General features: G+C 60.4%; 10 protein-coding genes across 10 annotated transcripts; 6 read left to right on the plus strand and 4 right to left on the minus strand.

The window, feature by feature from the left end:
- Positions 1-17: 17 nt before the first annotated feature.
- Positions 18-1881, plus strand: GGTG_11442 (hypothetical protein; the record flags this gene model as incomplete). The annotated part of the gene is made up of 2 exons (XM_009229332.1): positions 18-261; positions 384-1881. Exons 1-2 carry the CDS (start codon positions 50-52, stop codon positions 1879-1881), a joined length of 1710 nt encoding a protein of 569 aa, XP_009227596.1. The 5' UTR covers positions 18-49.
- Positions 1882-2185: 304 nt separating this feature from the next.
- On the minus strand, positions 2186-3340 carry GGTG_11443 (hypothetical protein; the record flags this gene model as incomplete). The annotated part of the gene is made up of 1 exon (XM_009229333.1): positions 2186-3340. The coding sequence occupies one exon, from the start codon at positions 3338-3340 to the stop codon at positions 2186-2188; it is 1155 nt and encodes a 384-aa protein (XP_009227597.1).
- A 565-nt stretch (positions 3341-3905) lies between these two features.
- GGTG_11444 (hypothetical protein) lies at positions 3906-6132 on the minus strand (the record flags this gene model as incomplete). The annotated part of the gene is made up of 3 exons (XM_009229334.1): positions 3906-5266; positions 5362-5747; positions 5825-6132. 3 exons carry the CDS (start codon positions 6130-6132, stop codon positions 3906-3908), a joined length of 2055 nt encoding a protein of 684 aa, XP_009227598.1.
- A 736-nt stretch (positions 6133-6868) lies between these two features.
- Positions 6869-9812, plus strand: GGTG_11445 (6-phosphofructokinase). The gene is made up of 2 exons (XM_009229335.1): positions 6869-8316; positions 8407-9812. Exons 1-2 carry the CDS (start codon positions 7132-7134, stop codon positions 9589-9591), a joined length of 2370 nt encoding a protein of 789 aa, XP_009227599.1. The 5' UTR covers positions 6869-7131; the 3' UTR covers positions 9592-9812.
- A 183-nt stretch (positions 9813-9995) lies between these two features.
- GGTG_11446 (hypothetical protein) lies at positions 9996-13317 on the plus strand. The gene is made up of 3 exons (XM_009229336.1): positions 9996-11402; positions 11484-11880; positions 11968-13317. The coding sequence occupies exons 1-3, from the start codon at positions 11115-11117 to the stop codon at positions 12996-12998; spliced, it is 1716 nt and encodes a 571-aa protein (XP_009227600.1). The 5' UTR covers positions 9996-11114; the 3' UTR covers positions 12999-13317.
- Positions 13254-16275, plus strand: GGTG_11447 (dihydroorotase). Its single transcript, XM_009229337.1, has 5 exons — positions 13254-13595; positions 13715-13774; positions 13863-14258; positions 14343-14545; positions 14740-16275. Exons 1-5 carry the CDS (start codon positions 13521-13523, stop codon positions 15089-15091), a joined length of 1086 nt encoding a protein of 361 aa, XP_009227601.1. The 5' UTR covers positions 13254-13520; the 3' UTR covers positions 15092-16275.
- Positions 16276-16586: 311 nt separating this feature from the next.
- GGTG_11448 (hypothetical protein) lies at positions 16587-20192 on the plus strand. The gene is made up of 3 exons (XM_009229338.1): positions 16587-18450; positions 18542-19392; positions 19478-20192. The coding sequence occupies exons 1-3, from the start codon at positions 17790-17792 to the stop codon at positions 19682-19684; spliced, it is 1719 nt and encodes a 572-aa protein (XP_009227602.1). The 5' UTR covers positions 16587-17789; the 3' UTR covers positions 19685-20192.
- Positions 20193-20376: 184 nt separating this feature from the next.
- Positions 20377-21363, minus strand: GGTG_11449 (hypothetical protein; the record flags this gene model as incomplete). Its single annotated transcript, XM_009229339.1, has 1 exon — positions 20377-21363. One exon carries the CDS (start codon positions 21361-21363, stop codon positions 20377-20379), a length of 987 nt encoding a protein of 328 aa, XP_009227603.1.
- Positions 21364-23111: 1748 nt separating this feature from the next.
- Positions 23112-27668, minus strand: GGTG_11450 (hypothetical protein; the record flags this gene model as incomplete). The annotated part of the gene is made up of 2 exons (XM_009229340.1): positions 26423-27668; positions 23112-26331 (listed from the first exon to the last, which is right to left on the minus strand). The coding sequence occupies exons 1-2, from the start codon at positions 26956-26958 to the stop codon at positions 23112-23114; spliced, it is 3756 nt and encodes a 1251-aa protein (XP_009227604.1). The 5' UTR covers positions 26959-27668.
- GGTG_11451 (hypothetical protein) lies at positions 27382-27766 on the plus strand (the record flags this gene model as incomplete). The annotated part of the gene is made up of 2 exons (XM_009229341.1): positions 27382-27427; positions 27594-27766. 2 exons carry the CDS (start codon positions 27382-27384, stop codon positions 27764-27766), a joined length of 219 nt encoding a protein of 72 aa, XP_009227605.1.
- Between the last annotated feature and the right edge of the window lie 173 nt (positions 27767-27939).

Below are 27939 nucleotides of genomic sequence, written 5' to 3' on the forward strand. Positions count from 1 at the left end.
CATCTATCGCTCGCGCCAAAAAAAAAAAAAAAAAAAGCCGAGACGGGCGATGGCAATGGACACCCTTCAAGATGCCTCGGTCCCGACACGGGCCCTCGTCGTCGGCCTGTCGCTGCTGGCCGTGTTCATGGCAGTGGTGCAGCGTCTGCTCCGCGTCAACCTCGACCCCAGCGAGCCGCCCATGGTCCCGACCAAGATCCCCGTGATCGGGCACATCATCGGCATGCTGTGGTACGGGAAGAAGTACTACCAGGTGATTCAGTAAGTTCCCACCGAGCAAGAAGAGTGGGTGGTGGGTGGCCGAAGGAGAAGCAAGAATAAGTAAGCTTCGGTCTCACATGAACACCATGAGATTGACGTTACCATACCCCCTCTACCTCCAGGGACACGTACGGCTTCGACATCTACACGCTCCCGCTACCCGGCGCGAGGCAGTACATCATCACCAGCCCGGCGCTGGCGGCGGCGGTGCACCGGCAGGCGAGGGCCATATCGTTCCGGCCCTTTGCCAGCAAGTTCGCGCGGCGCATGCTGCTCTTCTCGGACGAGGCGCACGCCGTCATGGAGCGCAACATGTTCGACGAGGACGGGCCGGGCCTCCTGACGGGGAACCACGACCACCTGTACGCCTCCCTGCCCGCGGGCCCGGCCCTCGACGAGCTCAGCTCGGCCCTCATGGCCGGGGCCGCCGCCAACCTCGGCCGCCTCTCGGCGTCGGCGTCGGGGACGGGGACCACCACGGGGACCACCACGGGCGAGGTGACAATGCAGCTCTACTCCTGGGTCCGGGACCTCATCACCAGCACGAGCGTGACGGCCTTCTGGGGGCCCGACGGGCCCTTTTCGCGCGACCCGACCCTGCTCGACGCCTTTTGGGACCTCGAGGACCGCGCCGTCGCCATGGGCATCGTCGGCGGCCGCCTGTCGCCCCTGCTCTACCCGCGGGCGCACCGCGCGCGCGCGCGCCTCACCGAGGCCATGCACGCCTTCTACACCGACGACGCCCGCTGGCCGCAGGCGTCGTGGCTGCTGCGCGAGCGCGCGCGCATCCACCTCGAGGAGCACGGCTACCCGATGCGCGACTGGGCAAAGGCCGAGGTCGGCATGCTCTTCGGCCTGATACCCAACAGTACCCTCGGCACCTTTTGGACCCTGGCCCGCCTGCTGGCCGACCGGCGGCTGCTGGAGGAGGTGCGGGCCGAGCTGCTCGACGGCGGGACCGTGACGGTGACGGTCGTCGCCGAGGACGCGGACGCGGACGGAGTGAAAAAGAAGAAGAAGAAGGCCAAGGTCGACATGTCGGGCCTCCGCAACCGCAGCCCGCTGCTGACGTCTGCGTTCCGCGAGATGCTGCGCCTGACCATGCCGACGTCGTCTGTGCGCTCGGTGCGCGACGACGTGCTGCTGGGCGGCCGCCACCTGCTGCGCGCCGGCTCGCTCGTCATGCTCGACGGCAGCGTCATGCACCGCCGCCGCGACGTCTGGGGCGCCGACGCCGACGAGTACAACCCCAGGCGATTTCTCGACGCCGCCGGCGGCGTCTTTACCGACGGCAGCAGCAGCAGCGGCAGCAGCGGTGAAGGTGGTGGTGGTGGTGGTGGTAGGGACAGTAGTAAGCGGGTGCACCCGGCCGCGTTCCGCGGCTTCGGCGGCGGCGAGGTCTTTTGCCCCGGCCGCAACCTCGCCCACGTCGAGGTCACGGGCGTCGCGGCCGCCATCGTGTGCGCGTGGGAGCTGGCGCCCGGGGCGGCCGAGGTCGAGGTGCCGCCGTTCAAGGAGGACGAGATGCCCCTGGGCCTGTGGAAGCCACGGCGGGACGTCGAGGTCACGCTGCGTCAGCGGGAGGGGTGGGAGGACGTGGAGTGGGAGTACACGCTCTAGAGTGGGAGTAGAGTAGAGTAGAGGTTGCTATTGATGCTGCATTGCGAGCGTATCTAGAGGTACCTATCTAGACCAAAGGGGGGTCCCTCTTTTTGGGGGCTCGCTGAAGAGACACAGATAATACTAACAAACTATATATGTACATGCTCGGCTTTGCCACCTGTTTCGAACGGGAACGCTAGTGGTAGCAAGTCTCTACCCATCGCCTGGTCAGAACAGCCAGTGTTCAGCATACGCGGCTGGACGTACGTGGCAACATGACACCCAACGCCGGGAGGGGGGACGCAAAGCTCGCGAGTATCGCCTATGACTTTTGCTCATCCCCGGATGTCCTGGCTGCCTCGTATGCCTCCAGGCATGACCAGTCTGACTCGTCGGATGAAGAAGATGAAAGGTCAGACTCGCATGCCCCGGCTGTCTCGGTTGTCTTTGTTGTCTTTGTTGTCTCGGCCGCCGTTACGTGGCGGTAGCCGTTCCGGACGTAATTGTAGTTCCGGAGGGCCTCCTCGTCCTCGGCCGACGCCGGGCCCGCCTCCCCGCGCTCCATCGCCTCCATCATCGCCGCCACCTTGTGCCTGTCCTGAATCGACTTCCGGAGCGCCGCCTTCTCGGCGTCCGTCGTGGCCGTCTTGGGCCGCGGCGGCGGCCGCGCGGCCATGCTGACCTCCCCGTTCGCCTTCATCTCGGCCTGCCTCCTCGCGCACTTCTCCTTGAACCGGCGCTGCATCATCTTCATGTACGCCACCGAGCTGCGGTACTCCTTGTCGGCCTGCTTGTCCTCCCTCCACTTCTCGATGTATTCCTGCTCCTCCGCCGTCAGCTCGCGGGGCCTGTTCGCGTAGCGCGGGTAGCCGCCCTCGATGTAGGGGAGGCCGCGGCGCTGCCGGTCCGCGAGGCGCTCCAGCTCGCGCGCCTCGCGGCGCGCGTAGCGGCGCAGCTTCTCCTCCGCCTCGGCGACGCCGTCGGGGGTCCGGGGCAGGTCGAGGTCCTTCATGAAGGCGCGCATGTCGCCGTAGTCCTCCTCGAGCAGCTCCTGCCACGTGCGCGGCTCGGGTCCCACCACCTGGCCCCAACAGTAGCGCATCACGGGGCGTGTGTCGGGTTCGCCGCCGCTGCCACTACTGCCCGTCTCGGGCGCCGCGGCTGCGGCGGTGGCTGCGGCGGCGGCTGCGGCAGCGGCATCGGCAGCGGCGGCGGAAGCGGCGGCAGCGGAGGCCCGGCCACTGCGAGCCTTTCTAGCTAGTCGCTCGGCCTTTCGGGCTAGTCGCTCGGCGGCAAGCTCTGGGGTAACTTTTGGTCCAGCCTTGGGGCCGTCCCAGAACTTGAAATCTTGGTCATCAACGCCGGGCTCGTGGCCACAGCTCGAGCTAGGGCCAGCAGAGTGTTTGCAACCTGTCGCTTTTGGCTTGGGCCTGGCGGCAGGCTGCTCGTCAGGACCAGTTGCAGCGCCCGATGCCATCTTCCGCTTTGCTGGAGATAAATCGACGAGATGCTCGTGCTGATTGATTGGACCAAGAGTAGCGTATCGATATTCGCGAGTTGTGCCTTGGCGTATGTATAGGCCTTCTGGATATCTGAACGAATGGAGATCCGGTTTGTTTCTGACGATGCTCACCAAAATTACCGACCGAAGTGGCTGAATCGTGGAAGTGTTAGGTTCAAGCCGAAGCAGGTGGTAGGATTTTTGATCCCCCTGCCCTGTTTGCCTTTTCGGTCGAAACTCAGATGTAGTCAAGGTTGGTAGGTGCCTGCCGCCCAGGGAAGCTGCCTCGCCAGCACGAGTAGGAAGGGTCGAGCGTAAAGGACGATGATGGTATCGTACGCGTCATAGGGGTAGAGAAACCGGGCACTCGCGGTCAGGCGCCACTCACAGTTGATCGCTTCATGCTTGCTTCCTAAATACCTAGTACCAGACCAGGTACCTAGACAGCAGCAAGGTCGCTGCCTCCTTACATTAGCCAAGCCAACAGTCAAGTGCCTTGTCGCTACCTGCCTGCCTAGATAGGCATGGGCTCGGATTGCACCTAGTAATCCAAGCCCCTGAAGATGCTGATGCACACTCCCTCGACCGTCTCTTTCCCGATTCCGCCCTTGGCCTCCTCGACGGTCCATATCCATGTCTGAGGCGTCAGCTCCTCGCCATCTCTCAACGGCGGCCACACGCCGTAGACCCTCAGCTGCGGAGAACCATACTCATCCACACCCACCGCCTCCCCATTGCTACCAACTAGGTTGACCTCAAACCTGACAGACCTCTTGTCGGGCTCGACTGCTGATACGGCTGTCCCATCGATGGACTTGACAAAGTCAAGCCGCTGCTCCGCGTCGCCCTCGATCGGCCCCGCGACTGAGAAGGCAAGCTGCTCGGCCTGATCGGCCAGGAACCGCGCCACTGCACCTCTAATGTAGTGGGTAACCTCTCGGAGGTTAGGGTATATTTCTGACGGCGGGTATATGAAGCGGAGCGTATTCTGCTGGGGCAGTGGCTCGCCCGGCCCTGGAGGCACCTCCCCAAGAGGCGGCAGGAGTCTCGTCGAGTACATGGTGCAGAGGCGGGCGGAAAGCTGCGTGGTCCCGATAACCGAGAGCGTGGTCCCGATAACCGAGAGGCGCACGGCCGGAGTAATACTTAGCTGCAGCTGGAACTCGTGCGGGCTGAGGAATGTGTGGAGGAGGGCCTCGGATGAGGATGCATGACGAGATGACCCCGGCGACGCCGTTGATACGGGCGGTTCGATAAGGGTGAACGAGGCCGACAGGTAGCCTGCCGACTGCAGGACCCATGTCAGGTCCGACACGAATCGTGTTGCCCTTTCAAGAGAGCGCTCGTGCTCCAAGTAGGCGATCACAGGCCTGAGGAGGGCGTACGGCTGCCCGGCCCGACTCTGCCTGACCTGGGGCGGGCCCGGCTGCGATCGGACGCGCAGATTCAGCCTGTGAGCGTACGACAGGAGCAAGGGCAGGGCGCTGCTGATGGCTTCAGCGAGCATGTCATCTGGGCCAGCCCCCCAGCCAAGCTCAGCCGGCGCGTCGTCCGTCAGGTCGCACAAGCGGATAACAGCTTTCGTGTGTTTATCCAACTCGTAGCTGACGGCCCCGTCGGCCAGCCGAACACCAAACGAGAGCAGAGTACGACCCTCGCGATTGATCTCGTACCACAGTTCCTGGTGGAAGATGGTGTTGCGTGCTTCCATGACTCGGCTCTCCAGAGGCGCATCCGGGGCTGGGGTCTGGGGCAGCATGGCCCTGCCCACAACCACGCCATCCCTCTCGATAGACACGCGAACTCTTTGCGGGTTCGCGACCCTCGCGGCATCGAGGCTGACAGCGCCGTCGTCGCTGCGCCTCATGGGGGCCAGGCTGGTGTTTCGGAATTCGGGCGCAGCTATAAACAAGGCGTCAGCGATTCCGCACCCAAGACTTTCTCCAGATCTCCTGTGTGCGCAGCCGGGTCGATATCGCCGGGCGGGGGGGACGTACATTCCGAGAAACCAAACTTGACACCTAGCGTCTGCCTCTCATAGGGAAGACGTGAGACAGACCACCCCTTTTCGCTGACAGCCAGCACATCAGCCCAGTACCGGGTCTCGAGCGAGATCTCCTTTTGCAGACGAGCGGCGGCGGACAGGACCGAGTCCATGCTTCTGTTGATGTCGAGAAACTTCCAGCCCGTGGCCACCATCTTGTTGTCTTGGACCCGCGACACATTGGTCTGCGGGGCGGCCAGCTGGTCGGCACCGAGGGTGCCAATGCCGACGAGCTCCCTCAGGGTTGGGGAGAGGGTCCTCCCGGCGTTGGTGGGGTCTTCCTTGGTGAGCAAGAGCGAGACGAAGTCGAGGGTGAGCATGGCGTTCTGGTGAGCCATGCTTCAGAGCATAGAGACAAGAGTCAGCTACAAAAGCCATCGTCCACCGACAGCTTCTTTCCACTTGCGCGCGCATACTCAATGTTCCTCAGGGCCTCGTCCCTCGCCGTCCTGATGGTGTCTGCCGTCACTGCTGTCGTCGACTCATCGCCATCCGCAGGGCCGCTCTCCATTTCAACGTCGCCATCGGCGGCGGCCGTTTCGGTCGAGGCGATGCCGGCAGTTTCGAGTTCGACCTCCTTGCGCAGCTCATCCTCGCTGATGCCGCGGAAGCCCTCGGGGCCGGCCGACTTGACGCGGGCGATGAACTCGGCGAGGCTCTTGGGCCTTTTGTCCCCGGTGGGCCATGGCCGCAGGGACAAGGGCGACTGTGCGGGGTCTGACATTACGGGGTAGGGCGGAAGATGTATGCGATGCTGTAGCGAGCCGTTTGGCGCTGTAGCGAGCCTTTTGGCGAGTCTATTTTGGAGTTGGAGACGGTACAAGATGGCGGGAATGTTTCTTGTCTCCACCGCGAATTTGGCATATGCCGATGCAAGGGGCTGTGGCTGAAGCTTTCCAGTGGCTGAAGCTCAGCAGCGGTGGCAGGAACGCGTCTGACGTATCCCACCCGGGAGCTTGGCTACCCATGCAAAGGAGGGGCATTCCCCACCACGAGGGTCATTCAGCAAAAGCCCGCATGTTGAGGGCACAGAGGTACCTACCACTTTGGTGATGTTGTGTAGGGTGATTCCTACTTCATATTCTATTTCCTATCATGTTTCCTCCCCGGCCAATATTTACTTGCCATTGGAAGCGATACCACCCCCAAGTACGCGTATCAACACTAGTGCCTGATTTTACAGGTGGGAGTGAACCGGCACCCTGTGGGACAGGCAGCGTCACTGTCCTCTATCAAATACCTGAGGTGGTTTTAGAGACTTTTTTTCTCGCTTGTATACCACAGATATGGGCCGGCTTAAAATTCAACGAGCGGGTGGGGTTTATGTTACGAGATAACGAAAGTAAAAGGGAGCTTGTTGTAATTCGCTGGGCTATGTACGCCGCAGTGACGTACCTTGGTCGCGTCGTCTCGAGGCCTCAGACCTTTGACTTTTATGGGTCCCCCCACCCCTTGCAAGGAGGGTTGAGCTCAAAGAAGGCTCAACCAACGATCCAAACTACGGGCGGGCAGCCGCAAGCCATCGAAACCAGCCCACCTAAAAGCCTCGTTCTTTCTGTTTTTTCTTTTCTTTCTCATACTTGCTATCTTCGGCCTTTTAATTCAAGCATATAGTACCTACTAGGCAACCGGTGTTTAAGTCGCGTTACCCGCCTACTATCTACCTACTAGATACTCACTCAAGTACTCATCCACTTGACTAGCTTCAACCTCAACAGCGACCATGGACTCGCCCAAAAAGAAAATCGCTGTTATGACCTCGGGCGGCGACGCCCCAGGCATGAACGCCGCCGTCCGAGCCGTCGTCAGGATGGCGATCCACATGGGCTGTGACGCCTACTGCGTCTACCGCGGCTACGAGGGCCTCGTCCGGGGCGGCGACGACATTAAGAAGACCAGCTGGGAGGATGTCCGCAACTACCTTGCCACTGCCGGCACCCAGATTCTCACAGCCAGGTGCATGGCCTTCTACGAGCGCCCAGGCCGCCTCATCGCCGCCAAGAACATGGTCTTGAACGGCATTGACGCCCTCATCATCTGCGGCGGAGACGGCTCCCTGACTGGTGCCGACAAGTTCCGCGCCGAGTGGCCGTCACTTCTTGACGAGCTCGTTCAAAAAGGAGAACTGTCAACCAAGCAAGTTCAGCCCTACCGCCATCTCAACATTGTCGGCCTAGTCGGCTCCATCGACAACGACCTGTCGGGCACCGACGCCACCATCGGCTGCTACACGGCCTTGATGAGCATCTGCGAATGCATCGAGAAGATCGACTCCACGGCCGAGTCTCACGAGCGCGCCTTCGTCGTCGAGGTCATGGGCAGGCATTGCGGCTGGCTGGCGTTGATGGCCGCCATCGCCACGGGTGCTGACTTCGTCTTCATCCCTGAAAAGCCCAGGGACAATAACTGGAAGGAGGAGATGTGCGCCATCATCCAGAAGAACCGCGAGATCGGCACCAAGAAGACCATTGTCATCATCGCCGAGGGCGCCCATGACCGCCATGGCAGGAAAATCACGGCCCATGAGGTCCATGAGCTGCTGGCTGACGAGGAGGGTCTGGGTCTGGACACGCGCACCAGTGTCTTGGGCCACCTTCAACGTGGTGGCAAAGCGGTGGCATACGACCGCATGCTTGCAACATTGCAGGGTGTCGAGGCCGTCAAGGCCGTGCTTGAGGCGACCCCTGAGACTCCGACCTGCGTCATCGCCATGAGCGAAAACCAAATCATCAGAAAGAACCTAATGGAGGCAGTCCAGGACACCAAGAAGGTTGCCGACGCCATCAAGGCCCAGGACTTTGACCTAGCCCTGTCGCTCCGGGATGTCGAGTTCGCGGAACAGTACAAGTCGTACATGATGCTGACTTCGGTCAATCTTAACAAGAGTCTCCTTCTGCCCAAAGAGAAGGCGAGTACTCCCTTTCATTCCCCTGAGGTGACCGGTTGGATTAGAGTTGGCGTATAGGGATGCATTGCTAACATGGTGCACGGAGAGCAGCAAATGAGAATCGGCTTCATCAACGTGGGGGCCCCAGCTGGTGGCATGAACGCGGCCACAAGGGCCGGCGTTGCCTATTGCATGTCGCGCGGCCACGAGGCTGTCAAGATAGAGAACGGCTTTGCTGGCTTCGCCAGGCATCACGGTGACGTCGGCGATAAAGGCAACTACGAGGGCTCTGTAAAGGGATTTGACTGGTTCCAGGTCGACAAATGGGGCACCCTCGGCGGCTCAGAGATTGGAACCAATCGTGAACTGCCCAGCGAGTCCGGGATGGAGCACATCGCAAACCTGGTCGGCAAGTACAAGCTCGATGCCATGTTCATCGTCGGTGGATTCGAGGCCTTCCGGGCCGTATCAGAGCTGCGGCAGGCAAGGGACAAGTATCCTTCGCTCTGCATACCATTTGCGCTACTCCCCGCGACTGTGTCGAACAACGTGCCCGGGACGGAATACTCTCTGGGCTCCGACACCTGTCTGAACGCTCTCGTGCAGTTCTGCGACACCATCAAGCAGTCGGCGGCGTCGACCAGGCGCCGCGTTTTCGTGGTGGAGACGCAGGGTGGGCGGTGCGGATACGTGGCTACGCTAGCGGGACTGGCCTGCGGTGCGAGTGCCGTGTACACGCCAGAGGAGGGCATCAGCATGAGTATGCTGGACTCGGATATCAAGCACCTCAAGGCTGTCTTCGCCAAAGATAAGGGCCGGTCGCGCGCCGGGCGTCTGATTCTCGTGGCGGAGAAGGCGAGCAAGGTGTACACGGCACAGGTGATCGGAGATCTGATCCGCGAGGAGGCGCACGGGCGGTTCGAGTCGCGCGACATCACACCCCGCCACTGGGCACAGGGAGACACTCCGTCGCCCATGGACCGCTGCCGGGCGGTCCGGTTGGCCATCAAGTGTATTGAGCACCTTGAGAGCTACGGCAAGGGGGCGCCGGAGAAGGTCAAGGCCGACCCGATGAGCTCGGGGGTCATCAGCATCACGGGATCGCAGGTGTCGATGCGGCCGATCGAGGAGATTGAGACCAACGAGACGGACTGGCAAAACAGGCGGTCCAAGACGGCCTTCTGGGCCCCTCTGAGGGACATCGTGGATATACTTGGCGGAAGGCCCTCTTACGATACACCCGAGACGACGCTGGAGGGCCTGAGAGCCAAGGATGTGAAGCGGGGCCTGGAATAGGCAGCAACATTTCCATCAACACTCCTACCGACCTAGGCATACCGACCTAGGCAACTCGCCACCCTAGCTATTGCTCTTGCTTGTATTGTACCTTGTCTAATTAGCGCGCCATTCGACGACGGCAGGACAGGATTGTCCAATCTCTGTCCGGCTTTGCAATTCCAACGTGGGATTTATCCGCTACTTTAACAGGACGGCGCGGCCATGCGAAGCGCGGGTCTGATGCGGTGATGGACTACCCAGCACGGCGAGCGTCTTGTCCGTGTGCTGGTACTGGCTACGATGGTGTTTTTGCTGACCCGCTCGAACAGCGTCGGGCACCAGAAAAGAAACACAGCGATTGGTTGGCAGCTGACGGTTTGGCATGTGTTGCTGTGTGTCGGCATCGAGGGCGAGACGGCAAGGGAAATTGGTGGAGAGCAGATCTTGCACTTGCTCGTCCCGCCGGACCAATCTTTACGAGCGGGCCACTGAGAGGCGAGAAGGACAAGCAGGACCCATCAAATGGGCACAGGCCCACCGCTCTGCTATTTGGGGCTGAGGACTCGACCCCTGCTTTCGATGAAATCTGGCAAGGCTTAGGGGGACTTCGACACGCTGGACCGCCGTCCGCCGACTGACCCATGCTAACCGCTCAGCTTTTCGCGATCACCTCGCTACTCTAGGCCTAGTCTTTTCCCACCCACGCCCCGCGATCAGCCCCATGCTGGTTGCTGACACACGCCCTCAGTCTAGTGATTTCTCCTGTGTAGCCTGTTCGGACACACCCACCGCCAATGTGCTTGTTGAGGTTTTGTTCTGGGTCAATGTGAGGGAACGGGCTTTGATCTGCAGTACAACATGAGTATGCGTATGGCACAGTTCACAATGCATCAGCACCACCCCATTTCCCCTTAACATCTCGCTTCTGATCCTTTTTTGCCCTACCACAGCTTATCGGATGACGGACAAGCCGGCAGCCGTCTGGATGAGGTTCGAGGTGGGGGCCCGTTTTCAGCTTCTCGCCGAGGTGCCCATCCACTGGACGATCTTATACGATGGCAGCCAGGGGCGTTTTTTTTTCTCCCTCCCGTCATCTCCCCCTGCTTACCGCACCCGGGCCCTGGCTCGCGGGGTGGAGGTTATCTTGCCAGGTTCCTATCGACGACTGCCTGGTCGCATATCGCGCTGATCCGTCGTCTTTCCACCCCTCTGCACCACCCTCACTTCTTTGCTGTGCCGCACCCATTCTGCGGCCCTTGTGCACCCAAGACCTGCCACTTTTCTTCGACCTGTTCCCTCGTTTCTGATCCATCTTGACTCCAGTGCGCCACTACTTTGTGTTGTTATCTCGCCGCCCTCGCCGAGCTGGCCGACACATCTCGGCTGTCCTTTCCTTCACAACGCCTTAAAGGTCTAGTGCGATAGTTCATGTCTGTTGGCGCGTAGCGCCTAGCCTGTTTCCTTTATCCATCCTAAGGGGTAACGATACGCTCCTAACGACATCCACGAGTTGGGGTACCGACCTCGGGGTTCGCGTCGAGATGGTTTCCCTCGCCGGGCGCCCTGCCAGGGCGCTCCCATCATCCATGCTCATCCTCTGCCTGGCGGTGCAGTCTTGCTCGGCCACCATGGCGGCCTGGTGGACCGATCTTGGTGCCCAGGTGATAAAGCAAAACGAGACGACGGGTGCCATCATGTACAGCTTCTGCAACAGCAGTGGCACGCCTGTATTTCCAGTTGACCCGCCAAACACGCTGTCGCTCGCCTTTGAGCCACGGAACGGCACCGCGTTGACTGGAAGGGGCTGGTGGGATAGCAGCAAGACGGTGGTAAGCTATTAACGGCAGTACCACCAGGGTTCCATTCGGTCGTGTTGGTGGCGATTCTCTCTTACACGCTTTTTTCCACAGGCCTCAATTTTCTACCAGAACAAGGATGGTGGTATTGTGAACACCTTCCACGAGTGCAATCACAAGACGGGCAAGTTCAACAAGCTCAACGACCGCATTATATCCGACGACAAACCACCGGTGCACAGCACCACGGGAATCGCCTCTGTCCTCCTCGGCGAGACGGACGGGTACCGTGTCTACTATCACGATACCAACAAGACTATCCAGTCGATTGGATACGACCCTGTAGCAAACAGCTTCTATCATGCCGGCGTCGTGTCGCGAGATACCACGTCGGGCTTTGCTCTTGGGGCTCAGTTCCAGGAAAAGACTCGCAACATCACGATGGCCTATCCCAGAGACAGCGCAAACATAGGAGTGGCGCGCACCAACTCGGACGGTAGATACTGGCTAGGTAAGCAGAACGGGTGAGAAGAAAGGAGGAAACAAGCACATGTGTGCCAAGGCCAAGTGCTGACGCTGCACCTCCGACAATCGATAGCGACTACGCCACGCCCGCTGGCTCTGGGGATCAACGTGACAGCCAACACGAATCTTACCAACACGACCAACATCCAGACAGATGCCCAGTCCGCCACAAACTTCTCGCTCCCAGCCTGGACGGGCAATCCCAAGTCCCTGGAGGTCGCCATCGACAAGGCTATAACTCGCAGCATCTTCTACATCGGCAGCGACCGCGCCCTGCACCAGGTCGGCAACATCAACTGGGTCTGGCGGCTAATGAACACGAACCTGTCGACCAGCCTGTGGCCGCTCGCGGACGAGCCGAACGCCGAGTTCGCCCTTGCATCGCACCAGCCGACGTCCGTCATACGTATCTACTACATGGTCAACAAGGTGCTGACCGAGATCAAGTTGGATACGGACGGCCTCTGGAAGCCGGCCGCGGCCCTGCCAGTCGTCTCGGCCAACGGGTCGCGGCCGCCCACGGACCCGAACAGCAGCCCCGCCGACCCCGGCCAGTCGGGCGTGCCGGACCAACACGACGGCGGCTCCGGACAGCTGTCCCTCGGCGCCAAGGCCGGGATCGGCGTGGGCGTGGCGGTGGGCGTCCTGGCCATCATGGGCGTCGTCCTCGTCATCTGCATTATGAAGCGCAAGAAGAGGGCGCAGGCCGAGGCAGAGGCCGAGGCTAAGGCGCAGGCCGAGGACGAGGAGCGGCAGAAGACGGCGCTCGCGGCGCAGCACCAGCAGCACCAGCAGCAGTACTACTACGGGCACGGCGGCTCGCCGCCGCCGCAGCCCGCGACGCCCTTCTCGGACGGCACCGGCAGCATGTGGGGCGGCTATGACAAGAAGCCGATGGGCGGCGGCGCGGGCAGCCCGCCGCCGGCGATGCCGCCGCAGGAGCTGCACTCGGTGGCGTCGGCGCACGAGCTCGCCGACCCGCGCTACACGACGCACGAGCTGCCCGACCAGAGGCCCACGCTCGAGATGGACGGCCACGGGGCGGCCGGGCCTGAGAGCCAGGCGCTGATGCACCAGGGGCAGCCCAGCTATCACAAGCCATGATCGCGTCGCTGAGGGTGTGCCTGCAGGGGGGAATGTTTACCCAAGCTTTGCGGGCCGTCAGAGGTTGTGTTGGGCTGTGCTTCTACTGCCGGTGGTGTTCGGTGTTGTACCAAAATTATAGTCTTGAATTCCTGTAATATCTTGATGACGGCTCTACTTCTTCGGCTACCGGATTCCAGTTCTCAAAGTTGGTCGCATGTGTCAGTTTTATATCACTGGTGGTTGTAGACTTGCGACTCTTTAAACTACCTCCCTTCATAATGTCAAGGACTATGGCTTGTCTGGTAAGCAAGTATCGATATGAGGTAGGTAGGTTCGGGCAGTTGGGGCTCCGGAGCCCCTGAATCGTGACCCCACTTGGCCGAGCTGCTGGGGAAACCCTCAATTGGCGGGGTTGAGCGGCGAGGCCAGTCAAATTGAGCTCAACAACTGCAGCAGCCTGCGCTCAACCAGCACGATCCTCAGAAACGAGCACCGAACAAGAGAAGAAAAAGAAACAAACCACCCACAGGCACTCAAAAAATGAGACTCAAGGACATCCAGCAGCTGGAGCTACCGCCCTCGGCGGACATGCACGTCCACTTGCGGCAGGGCAAGGTTGGCTCCCCCATGACCTGACTGACTGACTGACTGACCCCTACCCCTCGGCGTCAGGCGTGCCGTGGATGTTCCGCTTACACGAGGCTCTCGCTCTCTTTCGGCCATGTGATGTCCAGCTTATGGAGTTGGTGACTCCCGAGATCCGCAACGGGGGTGTCGACACTGTCTATGTGATGGTACGTATTCATGTATTTTTTTTCTTTCTTATTTTTATAACAGATACCAAAACAATGATACTAACATTAATGAACAAAAAAAAAAAAGCCCAACCTCCAACCGCCCGTGACGACAGTCTCGCGCGCCCTCGAGATCCGGTCCGCCCTGCAGGCCATCGAGCCGCGCGTCAACTACCTCATGTCGCTGTACCTGCACCCGAGCGTGACGGCCGAGGTGGTGGCCGAGGCGGCGGCGGCGGGCGTGACGGGGGTCAAGATGTACCCGCAGGGCGTCACGACCAACTCCGAGTCCGGGGCGGGCGCCGACTTTGTCGAGGCCTACGCGCCCGTCCTGCGCGCCATGGAGGAGCATGGCCTCGTGCTGAACCTCCACGGCGAGGTGCCCAATGCGGAGCCGACCGAGGATCTGTCGCTCGAGGAGGCGTTCCTGCCCGAGCTGAGGCGCCTGCACGAGACGTTTCCGCGACTGCGCGTCATTCTCGAGGTGAGTCTTTTTTTCTTTTTCTTCTTCTTCTTTTGTTGACCAAGACCAGACGAGGGTTTCTAAAGCAAAGGCGACGAACAACAGCACTGCTCCACGGCCGCGGCCATCGAGGCCGTCAAGGCCTGCGGACCGACGGTGGCGGGCACCATCACGGCGCACCACCTCTACCTCACCGGGGACGTCAGCGAGGTGGACCCGCACGCCTTCTGCAAGCCGATTCCCAAGAAGCCCAAAGACCGTGACGCGCTGGTCAAGGCCGTGTGCAGCGGAAACCCCAAGTTTTTCTTGTAAGTCGACAAAGTCGGCGGTGGCTGCCGTGCGGGGTCTGTGTGTGAGCTGTCAGTGTCGAGGACACAGGCGATGATCATTTCCGGTTTCGGTCATGCCGCCTTCACCATCTCGTCACAGGCAACCCCGAGCCAACTTGCTTTTGGTCCATTTCGACCTCGGAACAACAAAACTGACCACCAAAAAAATACAGCGGCAGTGACAGCGCCCCGCACCCGCTGGCGTCCAAGTCGGGCCAGCCGGTTCCGGCGGGCGTCTTCACGCAGCCGTTTGCGACACAGCTGGTGCTGCTGGCGCTCGAGGACGCTGTCGAGCGCGGCGTCATCTCGGACGACGAGGTGACGCAGGAAGCCCTCGAGCTGTTCCTGAGCCGGGCCGGCCGGCGCTTCTACCAGCTGCCCGAGCCCGAGGCGGGCGCCAAGATGGTGCTGGAGAGGAAGGGCGCGACGATCCCGGCCAGCATCAAGAGCGGCGACGGGAGCGGCCTCGAGGTCGGCCTGTCCAAGGCCGGCGCATCCGTCTTTAGCCTGCGGTGGGTTTCTTGAAGGGGCTCGGTGGGGAAGATGCAAGGCCGGCACACGCACACACGTGAGACTACGTCAGTTTTTGGGCGGGCGGAGCTGCACTTGCATGCCACGGCGGCCAGATAGAAACATGCAGTTCCGGTAACGTGAATGGGGAACTCCCGTTGAACAATCTGTCCTATAGCCTATAGGACTGCTTCGTATGACGATGTGACGGCGGGCTTCGTTTTATTGGGGAGGGAGGAAAAAAGGCCCAAACGTCGTGCGTTCCTCCGCGCTAGACGTAATAGTGCACAAACTTGCAGCTCCGCCCGTCGCATCGGGAGTGGACGCGAGGCTATAAGAAAGGCTGTGATATTGCTCCCTTTCCCTGATCTCGGGATCCTGATTGTTCGGAATCTGGCGCGTGGAAAAAAAGGCTCGATGGACCATGGACCAAGTTGGGCCAGACGGCACGGACGTATCTGATTGGCGAGCGGAGGCCTGGGAAGCTCCCTTGGCTCAGGCTTCCATGCCCAAAACGGGCTGGCAGAAGCTGCACAATTGCGTCAGAGCCACTCGATTCAGCCGCCCGAGGTGAGGGAAATAAGCACGGGCAACAAGCATCCCAGAAACTAGCCAAAAGCCCTCATCCCGGATGCCACCTCATACCATCACTCGGGCAAGGCATCTAGGGTTCTCCGATGCATGCACTCAGATGTGATGCGGGGGGCCAGAAGTACTGTGCACCGCAGTGCGTGATGGCTCGGCAGAGTGGGCGGGCTGCGAAGGGGGCCGAGACGTGGTGGAAGCTGGCCAGCCTTCTGGAGTTCTGGAGTTCTGGAGAAGGGGGTTGAGGGAAGGGGGTCTGGTGTCCCGCGCTCGCCTGACGGGGAGGCGAGCTACCGAGTCGGCACCCAATCCCCCCAATTGGGCCGAGGGCAGCTGAACACATGCAGTCGTGCGTGGGACCAGCCTGCACCCTGGCGTGACGCCTGCCTGGGCGCCTGAGAGACGGCCGCCTGCCACAGTCAGATTCATCGGCAGCGGCCTCCTTGCAAAACCGCTCGAACGAACGGGGCGTGGACTAGGCATGTATTCCCGTCGGATGGACAGGTCCCTCGTCTCAACAACGGCACCAACGGCAACGGCAGTCCAGCCCGGTAAGACGGATGGGTAGACACGAGATGGAGGAAAAAGGCACAGACAGAAGACAAAATGACAGATTTTCCATTTTCCATTTTCCGTTTTCCTGATTTTCCCGCCCGTCTCAGACGGCTGTCAAGAGTGGGGCAGGCCTCGTGCTTGGTGCCATCATCAGCAAGCTCGCGAGATGGGAAGGTGTACCCACCCCACCCAACCAAACCCCCCCGGCTGCCGCTTCCTTCCTGCCCTGGTTTCCCGTCCCGGCACCTGCCAGAACTGCCACCGCGGAAAGGGCGACGAGCCCAGTGTGTCACCCCTGTCCCTGGACCCAGCTTTTTCCGACCAGCCCCTCCATTCTGCCGCGGGGACCGGTTTGGATGACGATTCATGTCCTGCCAGAGCCTGGTTGGCGCCCAAAAAGCCTTGCTGCAGGGAACGGCGACGAACGAGAGCGAAGAGGACTCGACCAAGCCTGCCCATCCATCCATGGAACCGCCTGAACTGATCGGCTGCAAAAAGGATCCCATCTTGCCAATCTACTGGTCAAACGACCAAAATAAAGGCACGGCGCACTACTGTAGTGTAAGACCCTGAGCACCCCCTTTGCCCTCTTTGACCTTCTCCTGCTACCAAGAACGACCCCCTCGTCACCCTCGCCCTCGCCCTCGCCCTCGTCGCCGTGCTCCCGAGCCCCGGGGTCGACAAGCCTCTGAGTTGCTTTTCGGTTCCTTTTTTTTGTTCTTTCTTTTATTAGCGCCCCAGCCCTCGCCAAACAAACCCACCACCCACGCGCACTGCCCTACCCGCTCGCTGCGCCCCTCACTCTTCCCCCCTTTCTAGGCGGTTCCAGCACGGCCACCCAATCCTCCCCTGCAGCTCTGGTTGGGCTGCCTGCCCTTTGGCGCCGATCAGAAGACACCGCACCAGGGCGACCCGAAGCCCGACGATACGCTAACGCCGCTGGTTGTTGCTGCGGCTGCTGCTGTTTCTGCTGCTCCTCCTGGGCGGCTTCATAACCCCCCTCTTTCGTGCGCTTCGTACGCAGTTTGTGCAACTCTCCCCCTCTTCCTCACCCCTCGACTCTCGCGGCAGCCTCTCGAGAAGCAGCTTCTTCTACTTCTTTCTTTATTCTTGACGCCTGTGTTTGTTTCCGGCCCGCTCCGAGAAACCATTTGTCACCCCCTGCCCAACGCAGGTCGCGATACCCAAACCCCTTTTTGTGGATCGTCTCGGGCGAAAGCGAGACCCAGAGAGCAACAGTCTAGGACTTGTCAGGTCACGCCTCGCTACCCAAACCCCGCAATCAAAACCCAGGCCCCCCGTTTCGTCTGGTTCCGCCACCACAAGAAGACGGACACGACCAGACCGCTCCAAAAGAAACGGACGCCATCTGGACTAGACAACTCAACCTAGCTCACGCGCCGCGCGCAAAAACGACAAGAAGCGGCTTCACGCCTGCTTTTAGCAACCTGAGCACTTTCAGACACCCACGCCAAGAAAGAAGCGCACTCAGAGTGCCCGATCAGAAACAAGAACAACAACAACAAAAGAGTCTGCAGAAGCGTGTGCGCTCTGCCCACCCCTTTAGTCCATAATGGCCGACCGGCGGGATTTCTACGATGACCGCGACACCTTTTACACCACCGGGTCGGGCGCCCCGCCCCAACGCCGTGGTGGTGGCTCAGAGGCAAATGTCTACGAGCGCTTCGAAGAGGTCAGGAGAGAGGAGGGCCCGACCCGCAGCCGAGTCCAAGTCCGCGAGCGCGAGCGCGAGCGTGATGATGACTCACGGCTTCCCAACTTCTTGAGGGACGAGCGCCGTGGCCCGGTCAGCGCCGCTCCCGCTGACACCTCTGGCGCCATGGTCCTGCGTCAGCGCGAGATCGAGACTGTTTCCCGACCCCGACCCCGCTCGCCCAGCCAGGTCCGCTTTGAGGAGCGCACCCAGTACGTCCGCCGCGCCCGCAGCCCGAGCCCTTCTATGGTGTCGGAGCCCCTACCCCCGCCGCGCCGCGAGCGTGTCGAGATCCGGCAATTCGAGAGGAGGAGGTCACCGTCGCCGCACCCCATTCGCGGGAGGTCGCCTTCGCACGAGCGCGAGCGTATCCGCATTATTGAGCGTTCGCGCTCCAGGGAGCGAATCCCCAGCCCTAGCCCATCGCCCCCGCCGCCTCCCGCCCCCGCTGTTCCCGAGGTGATTCGTGGGCCGACCATCGAGAGGGAGGTTATCACCCACTACAGGAACATTGACCACGGTATGTTTATCCATCACTATCTCATCCCCAACCCGCTTGAATGCAGTCTCCCTAATCATGGTTTTTTATTTTATTTTTATCTGTGATATAGGCGTCGTCCAGGCTCGTCCTCCGCCGCCCCCTTCGCCCGCCCCGCGGCCGATTCTGAAGCAGCGCGAGGTGGAGATCACACGTGACACCGACATTGACATCACGCGCACCCGTGGCCGCAATGAGGTGGACATTAACATCCGCCGCCGGTCAGTTTCGCGCGAGAGAGGTGCTCTCGTCGTGGCCAAGAGACGCTCGCCGTCCCCCGAGCCGCTGCCGGCTCGGCGTACCTTTGACGATTTTGATCACCGGCACAAGTTGCGTGTCGACATCGACGATCGTCATCGGTCTACCAGCGTTAGTGCCGAGCACACGCACCATGGCCACCGCCGCTCTCACAGTGCCCTGCCCGACTACCGCGATGAGAGCGAGCGTATTACGTCCCGCATCGACGCGCGGGGCCGCAACGGCGAGGCCTATGGTGGGGCTACGCGCGACTGGACCATTGTCGACGTGCCCCCGGGCACGGAGCGCGTCCGCATGGAGGGCGCGGGCGGCGGCGCGGCCGACGTGACGTGGGAGCGGTACAGCGGCGTACGCCGGGCTCGCTTTGTCCCCGAGCGTGACAGCGAGTCTAACGTGTCTTCCAACACGACCACGGTGACCAGCGAGCGCCCCCGCGAGCGTGTCGTCGAGACAAATGACCGGCTCAACATCTCGGTCTCGGACAAGAACCACGAGATCGAGATCGAGAAGACCTCGCGCGGGAGGGCCCCCAGACGTCCCAAGGCGACGGAAGATATGTGGACCGAGATCACCAAGGACCTTGTCATCCGCGAGGCCATCGAGGAGATGGGCTACGACTACGAGGAGAGGGGCCCGTTCTTTTACATTATGCAGTACCTGCAATACGTGAGTTTCCATCTTTCTCCCACTTTGCCCTTCACCCCTCGGCTCCTCTTCAGACTGCTGACTGCGCATCATTTTCCGACTATAGGAGGACGTACTCCAGCTCGTTCAGCTCACGGACGATATACGCCGCCACCGCAGGCGCCACCTTCGCGAGATTGAGTACGAGCGCGAAACGCGCGACAACCGCCACCGACGCCGTAGCAGCAAGTACGACTACGACCGCGAGCTCGTGGTTGGTGTCGACCGCGAGGTCGTCTACGACCGCCCTCCGGTGCGCGGCTACCTCAGCTAGATGGACAAGAGCTCGATGGGCAAGAGAGTTGTTCAGGAATAAGAGATGAAAGGGAAAAGCCTGAGCACCGTCGCGGTTTAATCCTCGTCCGTGTTACGTTTACGCATTCATGACGAAGCACAAGAATGTCTTTTTTTTTCCCTCCTTTTCCATACTCACAAGCGAAGGAAACATTCATACAAGGGATTGGTTGGATGGGTGGTTGACGCTTCGAGTTTTTACGATTGATTTTTGGATTACCCCCTTTGACGTTTTTGTTTTTTTACTCTTCCATTTACGTTCCCACTTGCTTGTCTCTTTGCTGTTCCTTGTTTGCTTCTGCTTGTTTTCCTGACACATCGCGGGTTCGTTTGGTCGTCCTTTTTATTTATTTATCCGATTTAGACAGGACGAAGCTAAAGACGGCAGCAAAGCACGTTACTCGGCGGCATTGGGTTTGTGGTCCGATCAAAGTTTGCCGGATATATATAACGATTTACGACGATAATGGATCAAATAGTTTGCAATACTGTCTGCTTTTGATGTGTGATGCAGAAGATAAAGCGAATGCCATGCTATGCCATGATGTGGTGGAAGCTTTGAACAGAGGAAGGAGCAGTCGTGGAGGAAGCAAAGTACAGCACAAATCGGACGAAAGGAGGCAGGAACAATACGGTGGTGGCAGCCAGGAGGAGAGGCAGAGTATGGTATCCTCACTTCTCACGGCGGTACAGGGCGATGAGGCGGTCGAAGACCCTCCTGCGCATGGCGCCGCTGCCGCTGCCGCTTCTACCGAGCCCTGATGTCGCTAACGGTGGTGACATGTCGGGTTGTTGCTGCTGGTGCTGGGGCTGCGGCGGCGGCGGCGGCGGCGGCGGTGCCTCGTCCTCGACGTCCCCGCCACCGCCGATCTCGAAGGCCAGGAGCGGCCGGGGCGACCCGGATGTCGGTTCCTTGACCAGCCGCCTCCGGGGCGGCGACGGTTCCGAGGCGGTGGGGGCGCCCCGGCCTAGCAGCCACAGGGACGACGAGCGGGGTTGGTGGTTGTAGGTGTAGTAATAGTAGGAGGGGGATGTTGTTGTTGCGTCGGAGGTTGCCCGTCTATGGCGGTTGTGGTTGTGGTTATGGTCGGTGTCGGTGTCGGTGTCGGCGTCGTGGTCGTGGTCGTGGCGGTGGTGCCGGGACAGGAGCGACTCGAAGGTGCGGGTCGTGGTGGTGGCGATGCTGGCCGCGTCGCTTCCGCCGCGGAGGGACGGAGTTGGGGAGGACGAGGCGAGCGAGGCGAGGTCGTGGTGGTGGTGGTGGTGGTGGTGATGGTGGTGACGGTGTTGGGGGTGGTGGTAGTGGTGAGAGGATGACGAGGAAGCGGCAGGGTTAGGGTCGTAGCGGGCACCGACGTTTCCGAGCGGTGGTGGTGGTAGTGGTGGTGGTGGTGGCAGTGTATCTACTGCTGCTGTTGCTGCTGCCTCGGCCTCTGCGGCGGCCGCCGCCGCTGCCGCCAGGACGGCGGGGCTGCTCCGCCGCTGCAGCACGCGGTGCTGGGCCGACCTCTTCTTGTGGTGCGCCGTGGTAGTCGGGGGCGGCGTCAGGGACAACAGCCGGCTCGGCTGGAGGAGGATGTGGTGGTGGTGGTGGTGGTGGTGTGTTGTCGTTGCTGTTGTCGGCTGCTCCGGCCGGCGCGCAAAGAGGTGGTGTGCCATTTCTACTGTATGCGTGCGATATGCTCCCTCACACACACCCCACTCGCGCTCTCTCTCTCTCTCTCTCTCTCTCTCTCTCTCTCTCTCTCTCTCTTTCGTGCTATCCTTCCCCCACTCGGGCTCCTTATCTCAGGGTCTCGCGATTGGGACGGGCGGTTTTGCTGTATGATGAAGCGACGGGTCCGCAAGAAGCAAAAGAATCAAAATGGAACTTGTTCCCAAGGGCAGAATAAGAAGCAGGAGGTGGTCAAAGCACATCTGGAGCCGTGGCGGAATTTCAGGTCACATTCAGTCAAGCAAGGTCTTGTCAGTTTCCCTCCCGTCAATCAGTCAGTCAGTCCCCCTTGTCCTGGTCCTTTGCCTTCCTCCCCCTCCCAAGCCCCCTCCTTTTCCTCCTTTCCCCCGCCCATCGCATCCCCGGTTCGTTTCGTTTTTTCTTTTCTTTTTTTCTTTACCGAACCCAGATGGGCAACAAATCGGGAGCTTACGGTGCCCATGGTTTGTTTTGTTTTGCTTTTTTTTTTTCTTATCTTGTTTTTGTTTATTTTTATTTGATTTGTTTTCTGTCCCCCTCTCTCCTGGGGTGGCGAACCTGGCCCATCCTTGCCTAAAGCTGAAGGCTGCGTGACTGCTTGTCTGAGACCGCCCAGGAGAGCCCCGCCCAGCGCCCGCTGGTCTCTCTGTCAGCTGAGCGTGTGCTGTAAGCGTCGGCTGGCAGGGGAGGGGGGCTACCACGCAGCGGCTGCAGCGTATGTACCTTATCGGCCAGCCACCTTGTCCTGTTTGCCGATGGGGTCCTTACCCCCCCTCCCGCCGCGTCAAGCTCGGCTATCACAAAAAGCCCAAATGCAAATGGCTCAAATCTGAGAGCTGTGCTCCGTCCTTTGTCTTGGCTGTCCGCCGAAGCTTCATGCCCAGCACGTCTGCTGTCTCCATCGGCTAAACCCCTGTCACCCACCTCCCTAGCTGTTGTAGGCAGCATATTGGCTTGCTGCGTATGCCACAGATCACTTCGCATGCAGCCGACCGCCCATGTTTTTGCGTCCGTCACTTCACAATCTTGATTGCACCCTCGCGCTTTTGAATACATGAGGCGTTTCCTCCTTGGCTCCCGGGTCGCGTCCCCAGGCCCACAGCTTAGCTTGCTCAAGCAAAAAAATAATAGTCCTTCAATTTGGGTATTGCCTTTGCTCCGTATTTGCTTATGAGGTATGCGTTGCTTCGAGCACGGCTAGGCTTCTGGGCTATAGTCGGGGGTACTGGAGAGAAACAAAGGTGGCTGACAAAAATATCACGCTTGTAAACAAAAACGGCAAACTATGTCCAAGAAAGTCATTTCTGACTATGGAGCTTCCAGATACGCCAGAATAAAAGAACAAAACCCAGATCTGTGAGTTGCTTCGCACAAATCTCGCCAGATGTTGCAAGGTAGTTGTAGTACATGGCCCAAAGTTGCAGGGGGGTATATGTGATAAGACCTCGTCGCTTCCAATCGATATGACAAAAAGAATAAAAGGGGCGCGAAGGCTCCATGTGGTATCAATACGTTAATAAAGTGTGGAAACAGAAAGAAAAAGGAGAGGAAAGAAAAGTAGAGGCGCTCCCTATGTTTCGGGACGCCCTATGATGAGAAGTCGTGAGCGCGAGCTGCCTAGGAAACAATGAGCGTCAATAATTCAATGGTGGCGTGTGTGCTGGTAGACAAACGAGATGTAAAGTCAAGCGGGCGGCTGGCAGGCGGCACTCCCTCATCCCCAAATGGGCGCGTTCCGGTAAGCAGGCGAGTTGTAGCTGTGGAGGATACGGTACGGGACGCCAGGCTGTCCCTGCCGATCCGGCGACCCTAGGCTGTTGTTACGCCCGTGGCCGCCGCGAGCTACGTGGGGACGCGAATAGTGTCCCTGCTGCTGCTGCTGCTGCTGCTGCTGCTGCTGGTCCCATTGTGGCGACTGGTCCCGGTACTGCTGCTCGTGCCATTGGTTCCATTGATGTTGTCTCTCCAACTGTTGTTGCTGCGCCGTCTGTGGTTGCCATGAGCGATACTGCTGCTGCTGCTGCTGCTGCCCATATGCATCGCTCGACTGGCGGTACCACCGAGGATCCGTGACCGGAATGGAGGGATGTTGCTGCAGCTGTTGCTGCGACGGGAGGTACCGCATCTGCGGCCGGGTGCGGTCATCGTAGCTGGCCCGGTGACGTAGTTGTGGACTCTCCTGCGGCGATATCACGTACGGCGGCGGCTGCGCGCTCGAATGTCTTCGGATAGCGTGGCCTTGTTCTGCCACCACCACCTCCAAGGCCCGAAGAGGGTCCTCTGGGCGCACTTCCATAGACGAGCGTCGGGAAGTGTCATGATCCGTCTTGACCTGCCAATCCGGAGCTCTGGAAAAGGACCGCGACGATCTCAGCTCCAGCGTCATCGACCTGCGTGGTTGCATTGGCGCCGACAATGGGGCCTGGGGCACACCCGCTGAAGCCCCGGTGAGCTGCTGGAGGGCCTCTTGGTGATGTACAGATCCGGAAGCGGCATCTTGCTCCTGGGGCAGCATGGCCGAGTGCGCGGGGGATGGTGTTGTAGATTTCGGCCGCAGAAGCGCAGGGACCCTGAGGTTCCCTTGGTTACGAGTTCTCCTGCTCACGGGCGGTGACGTCGCGCCAACCCTCTTCCGTGACATGAGCTCCGGCACCACGGGACTGGGAGGCGACGGCTGGTCGTCTTCAGTGGGGGAGGGAATCGCCAGCGGGCTGATGATGCTGATTTCTGTGACACTGGGCGAGAAGTGCAGCTCGTCTCTGTAGTCTTTGTCGAAAATCTTGGACGGGCTGCGCGTGATCATGGTGGGCGACCTGGAAATGCTACCAGTGATGCTGTCGCCGTTCAGCGCCAAGTAGCCAGATGATGTGTCGACAGCCAGTGTGTGCCTGTCCTTCCACACAGGCAAAGGCTTCCGCGCGACGCTCATGGTGCGACTCGGCTTTGTCGGCGTTAGCTCCGGCACCGGTGGCATATCAGCACCGGCCGAAGCAACCTGGCCGAGGGCCGAAGGCGTGTAAGAGGTGTGCCTCCGGCTCTTGCCCGGGGAGTCGAATGCCACCTCTCCATTCTGCGCAGCCTCGACCGCACGCGCCTCGAGACTGCCCACACTCATTATGGTCTTGAGAGTGTCTTTGCTCGCCTGAGACTTGAGGTCCAACTTCTTGACCTTCATATGGAACAGCCCAGAGTGTGTTCTTAGCTTTCTGTGTCCCTCGCGGCTAGCTGACGCAGAGTTGGCACTCTTGGACACGTGCGTGGGCTGTGGAGCCGAAACTGCCTGAGACCGGCCCGGGCCTCCACGGCTCAGCAGCCGGTGAAGTCTTCCCCCCTTTTGTGAGCCCCTGCTGCTACTCAGCTTCGAAGCCGATCCAGCTGAGCCAGTGCTGCTGGGCGAGGCCATTGCCGAGTCTGGAGACTGGGGAGCAACAGTCCACGTTCTTCCCATCGCGGCCGACGCACTTTCCCTCCTCAGAGACTTGTCGGGAGTCGTGGTGGTACCGGCACGGGACTTGGCTTCAAAAGCAAGCGGTTGCGGCAGAGCTCGAGAGCCTGACACCCCGGCTCGTGGCGAGTGCACAAAGTCTTTTGGCGGAGGTGTCGGCGGAGGCCCCTTTTGAGGAGAAGGCGGAATCGCGGTACTAGACAGTACCTGGCCCTCCGAAGGCGCAATCCCAAGCGGGCTGCTGAGAGATGTACGCTTCCCATCGCCAGATCTCCACGACACGTCCCTGGACGAAGACCTCAGCGAGCGCAGCGAAACGTTTGAGCAATAACCCGAGTCCGTCTTGGTCAGCGGCTTGTGCGACAGCTCCGAGTTCGGGTTGCTCGAGGTAGACCCATCACCGGTCTTGCTGCCTTGTCCTGCAGAGTTTGGAGACACCACTGTGGGCTCCGACTTGGCATTGGGATCCAGGCGCAAGTCGAGGACCTCAAGCGTGGAGTACTCGGACTGCGCGTCGTCATCAAACAAGTGGTCCTCCAGCTCGTTGGCTTTCGATGTCGTCACCAGTGGGCTTGAGGGAGGATCGCCCGCGATGGAGAATGGGCTGAACTGGATTTGCCCCAGGTACTGCCGATCCGCTCCTCTCAGCCCCTCTGACCCTCCGACCTGCAGCAGGGACGGCGAGACAGATGATGCAGCCACAGGCGACCTGATCGCCGCCGTAGGGCTGCGCAGAAGCCGGGCCGCATGAACAACAACTGAAGGAGCATTCGGTGGGGGAATCGGTGCGTCCGTCCGGATTGTCAAGTCCACATCTCGCCGAATTCCTTTCCGAGCCCTCTCAGACTCGACAGCGGGAACTGGCGTGAAGTAGCTAGCCTCCTTGGCAGTAGGTGGCGGCACAGCTGGATGCCTGACCCGCCGCTTCTTGTCAGGCTCTGGGCTCACAGCGCCGGGGCTGACGGTACCATTCATGATTCGCAGCGTTCCGAGCTTGAAGGCGCCGATAGTCTGATAATCCCCTTCGCAGGGTGTCACGGGTCCCCGAACCTCGTCAGACACCTTCATCCGAGAGGGTAGGGGCGGCATCGACAGTACACGGCTGCCGACAGAGTCAGAGGAAGCCTGCCGCGACAGGCTCGGTGTGGGTGGGTGGCTGTAACGTTGGCTGCTGAGTGGGGGCCTGCTGGCACTCCTTCGAGTGGCCAGGCCAGGCGTCTGGATGACGGAGCGCCTTCGAACAGGAGTGTACAGGGAGAGATCTGAATTCGCTCGGCTGAGGGCCACGCTGGCGGCGGTCTCGGTCAGGGGTGGGTGCGAGCTCTTCCACGTCACCTCGGAGACCACCGAGAATTTATTCTCCGATACTGCCGCCGAGATCTCATCTTGTATACCGGTGGCGTCCCCTTGTGCGAGGTTGAGCAGGCGTTTGGCTTCGTAGGACGTGAGATTGTAGTTCCACGAGACACGGGAGTCGGCAATGTTCCAACTGTGAGGTTCTTGGTTGTAAGCAGAGGAGCACCAAGGCGCCAAGGCCGTGGGCATACAGAGGGGTCTCCAATAATCGGGGAAAAGCGAACCTATCCGTAGTCGACTGGTCACGGTACAAAGCATCACTGGCTCCCAGCATGGAGTTGCACCTGGTAGGTGGCGCAACACCCTGCCCTTCGAGGGGTGGTAATGGCGCTGCGGCCGCCGCAGCGGTGGTATTTCTCCTCTCCGGACTCCCCCTGCGACTCGGCTGTGCTGTCGAGGACGATCTCGAGCGGAAGATCCTGCGCAGGCTCCTTTCTTTCTTGATGGGTTCGGCGACCATCGAGGCGCTCGCGTAGTCGATGTCGTCGTCGAGCGGATCAAGATAGGGCGAGAAGTCGACGTCAAGCTGAGGGAACGGAACCGAGGGCGATAGAGGTGGCACGCTGAACGGGTGAGAGGACGAGAAGGGGCGGCCGCGCACCAGACCGGGAGAAGAGGGGAGGGCGTCGTCGCAACTGGGTTGGCTGGCGTTGAGGTTTGGCAGGCGGGGTGCGGCAACGCTAGTCATCCGGGGCTTGACCAGTTTATTCGACGCAGGAGCGACTCTCCTGGGAGCCTCGGCCGAGTTTACGTTGCCCATAGTCAGCGCGTGCGGGGAGCGGCGGTGTGGCCGCGCGAAGGGGCGGCTTGAGATTGCACTATGCAGAAGTTGAAACTGCCATGCCGCAAATCCGTCCCGTAGATCCAACAGCCGCGTCTGATAGGGTCCCAAGGCGAGGGGAGACGCCCGGGCTCATGTGCAGTCCTCAATGCTTCCGAGAGAGGATGAAAGAAGGAAACGAGTGATGGGTTAGAAAGAAAGGAACAGCCGCACCCCAGGGAGAATACCTCGCTGACTGGGCAGTCAGGTCGGTATATACCAGGATGCCGGACTGGGGGAGGAGGAATGGAGGGAGTGGAGGAGAAGTGAAAGGCGAGGGTCTGAGCAGAGGCCAGCCTGCTTGCCCAGACAGGACCGAGTGGGTGGTGCGGCTGTAGTTATGGAGCCTGCATCGACAATACAATGGAGCCGTGGATGGAGGAGGAGGAGGACCCAGCCGGACACTGCTGTAATTAGCTGGGCGCGTCGGCCGGATAGGCGTCGGGGGTGGAGGAGGCGGCAGGGGGGTTTGCTTAGGGTGGCAATGGCTGCCGAGTTCCTTGCTCTGTTCAGCGGGTGGTCCTCGCCAGCGCCTCCGTGCCGGGCCCGCCGAGGATGGTGCAGCTAAAACACAGCGAGGTACTGGACTGGACAGGCCGTAGAGGAGGCTTGGATGCGTTGGCTGTTGTTGCTGCTGCTGTTGCTGCTGCTGCTGCTGCTACTGGACGAGCGCGAGCACGAGCACCCCCAGGTCCCCAACAGACCGACATTCGGTGGCAGTCAGACCGAAGACGGTGATGGGCGGTAAAAGCTGAGACTTGCAGCAGACAAGGCCAGGCACGCCAGGCCAGGATTGCGTAGGTGGAGGTATTACTGACGTGCGTTGGGATCACGGGTTGGGATCACGGGCGTGGAATGTGGTGCGACAGAAACGGAAGGGTGTGAAGGCCTTCTCGCCCGGGGCATAAGGGGAAACATCTG

Source organism: Gaeumannomyces tritici (genome assembly GCF_000145635.1).
Source record: "Gaeumannomyces tritici R3-111a-1 unplaced genomic scaffold supercont2.7, whole genome shotgun sequence".
Classification (NCBI taxonomy): Eukaryota; Fungi; Ascomycota; class Sordariomycetes; order Magnaporthales; family Magnaporthaceae; genus Gaeumannomyces; species Gaeumannomyces tritici.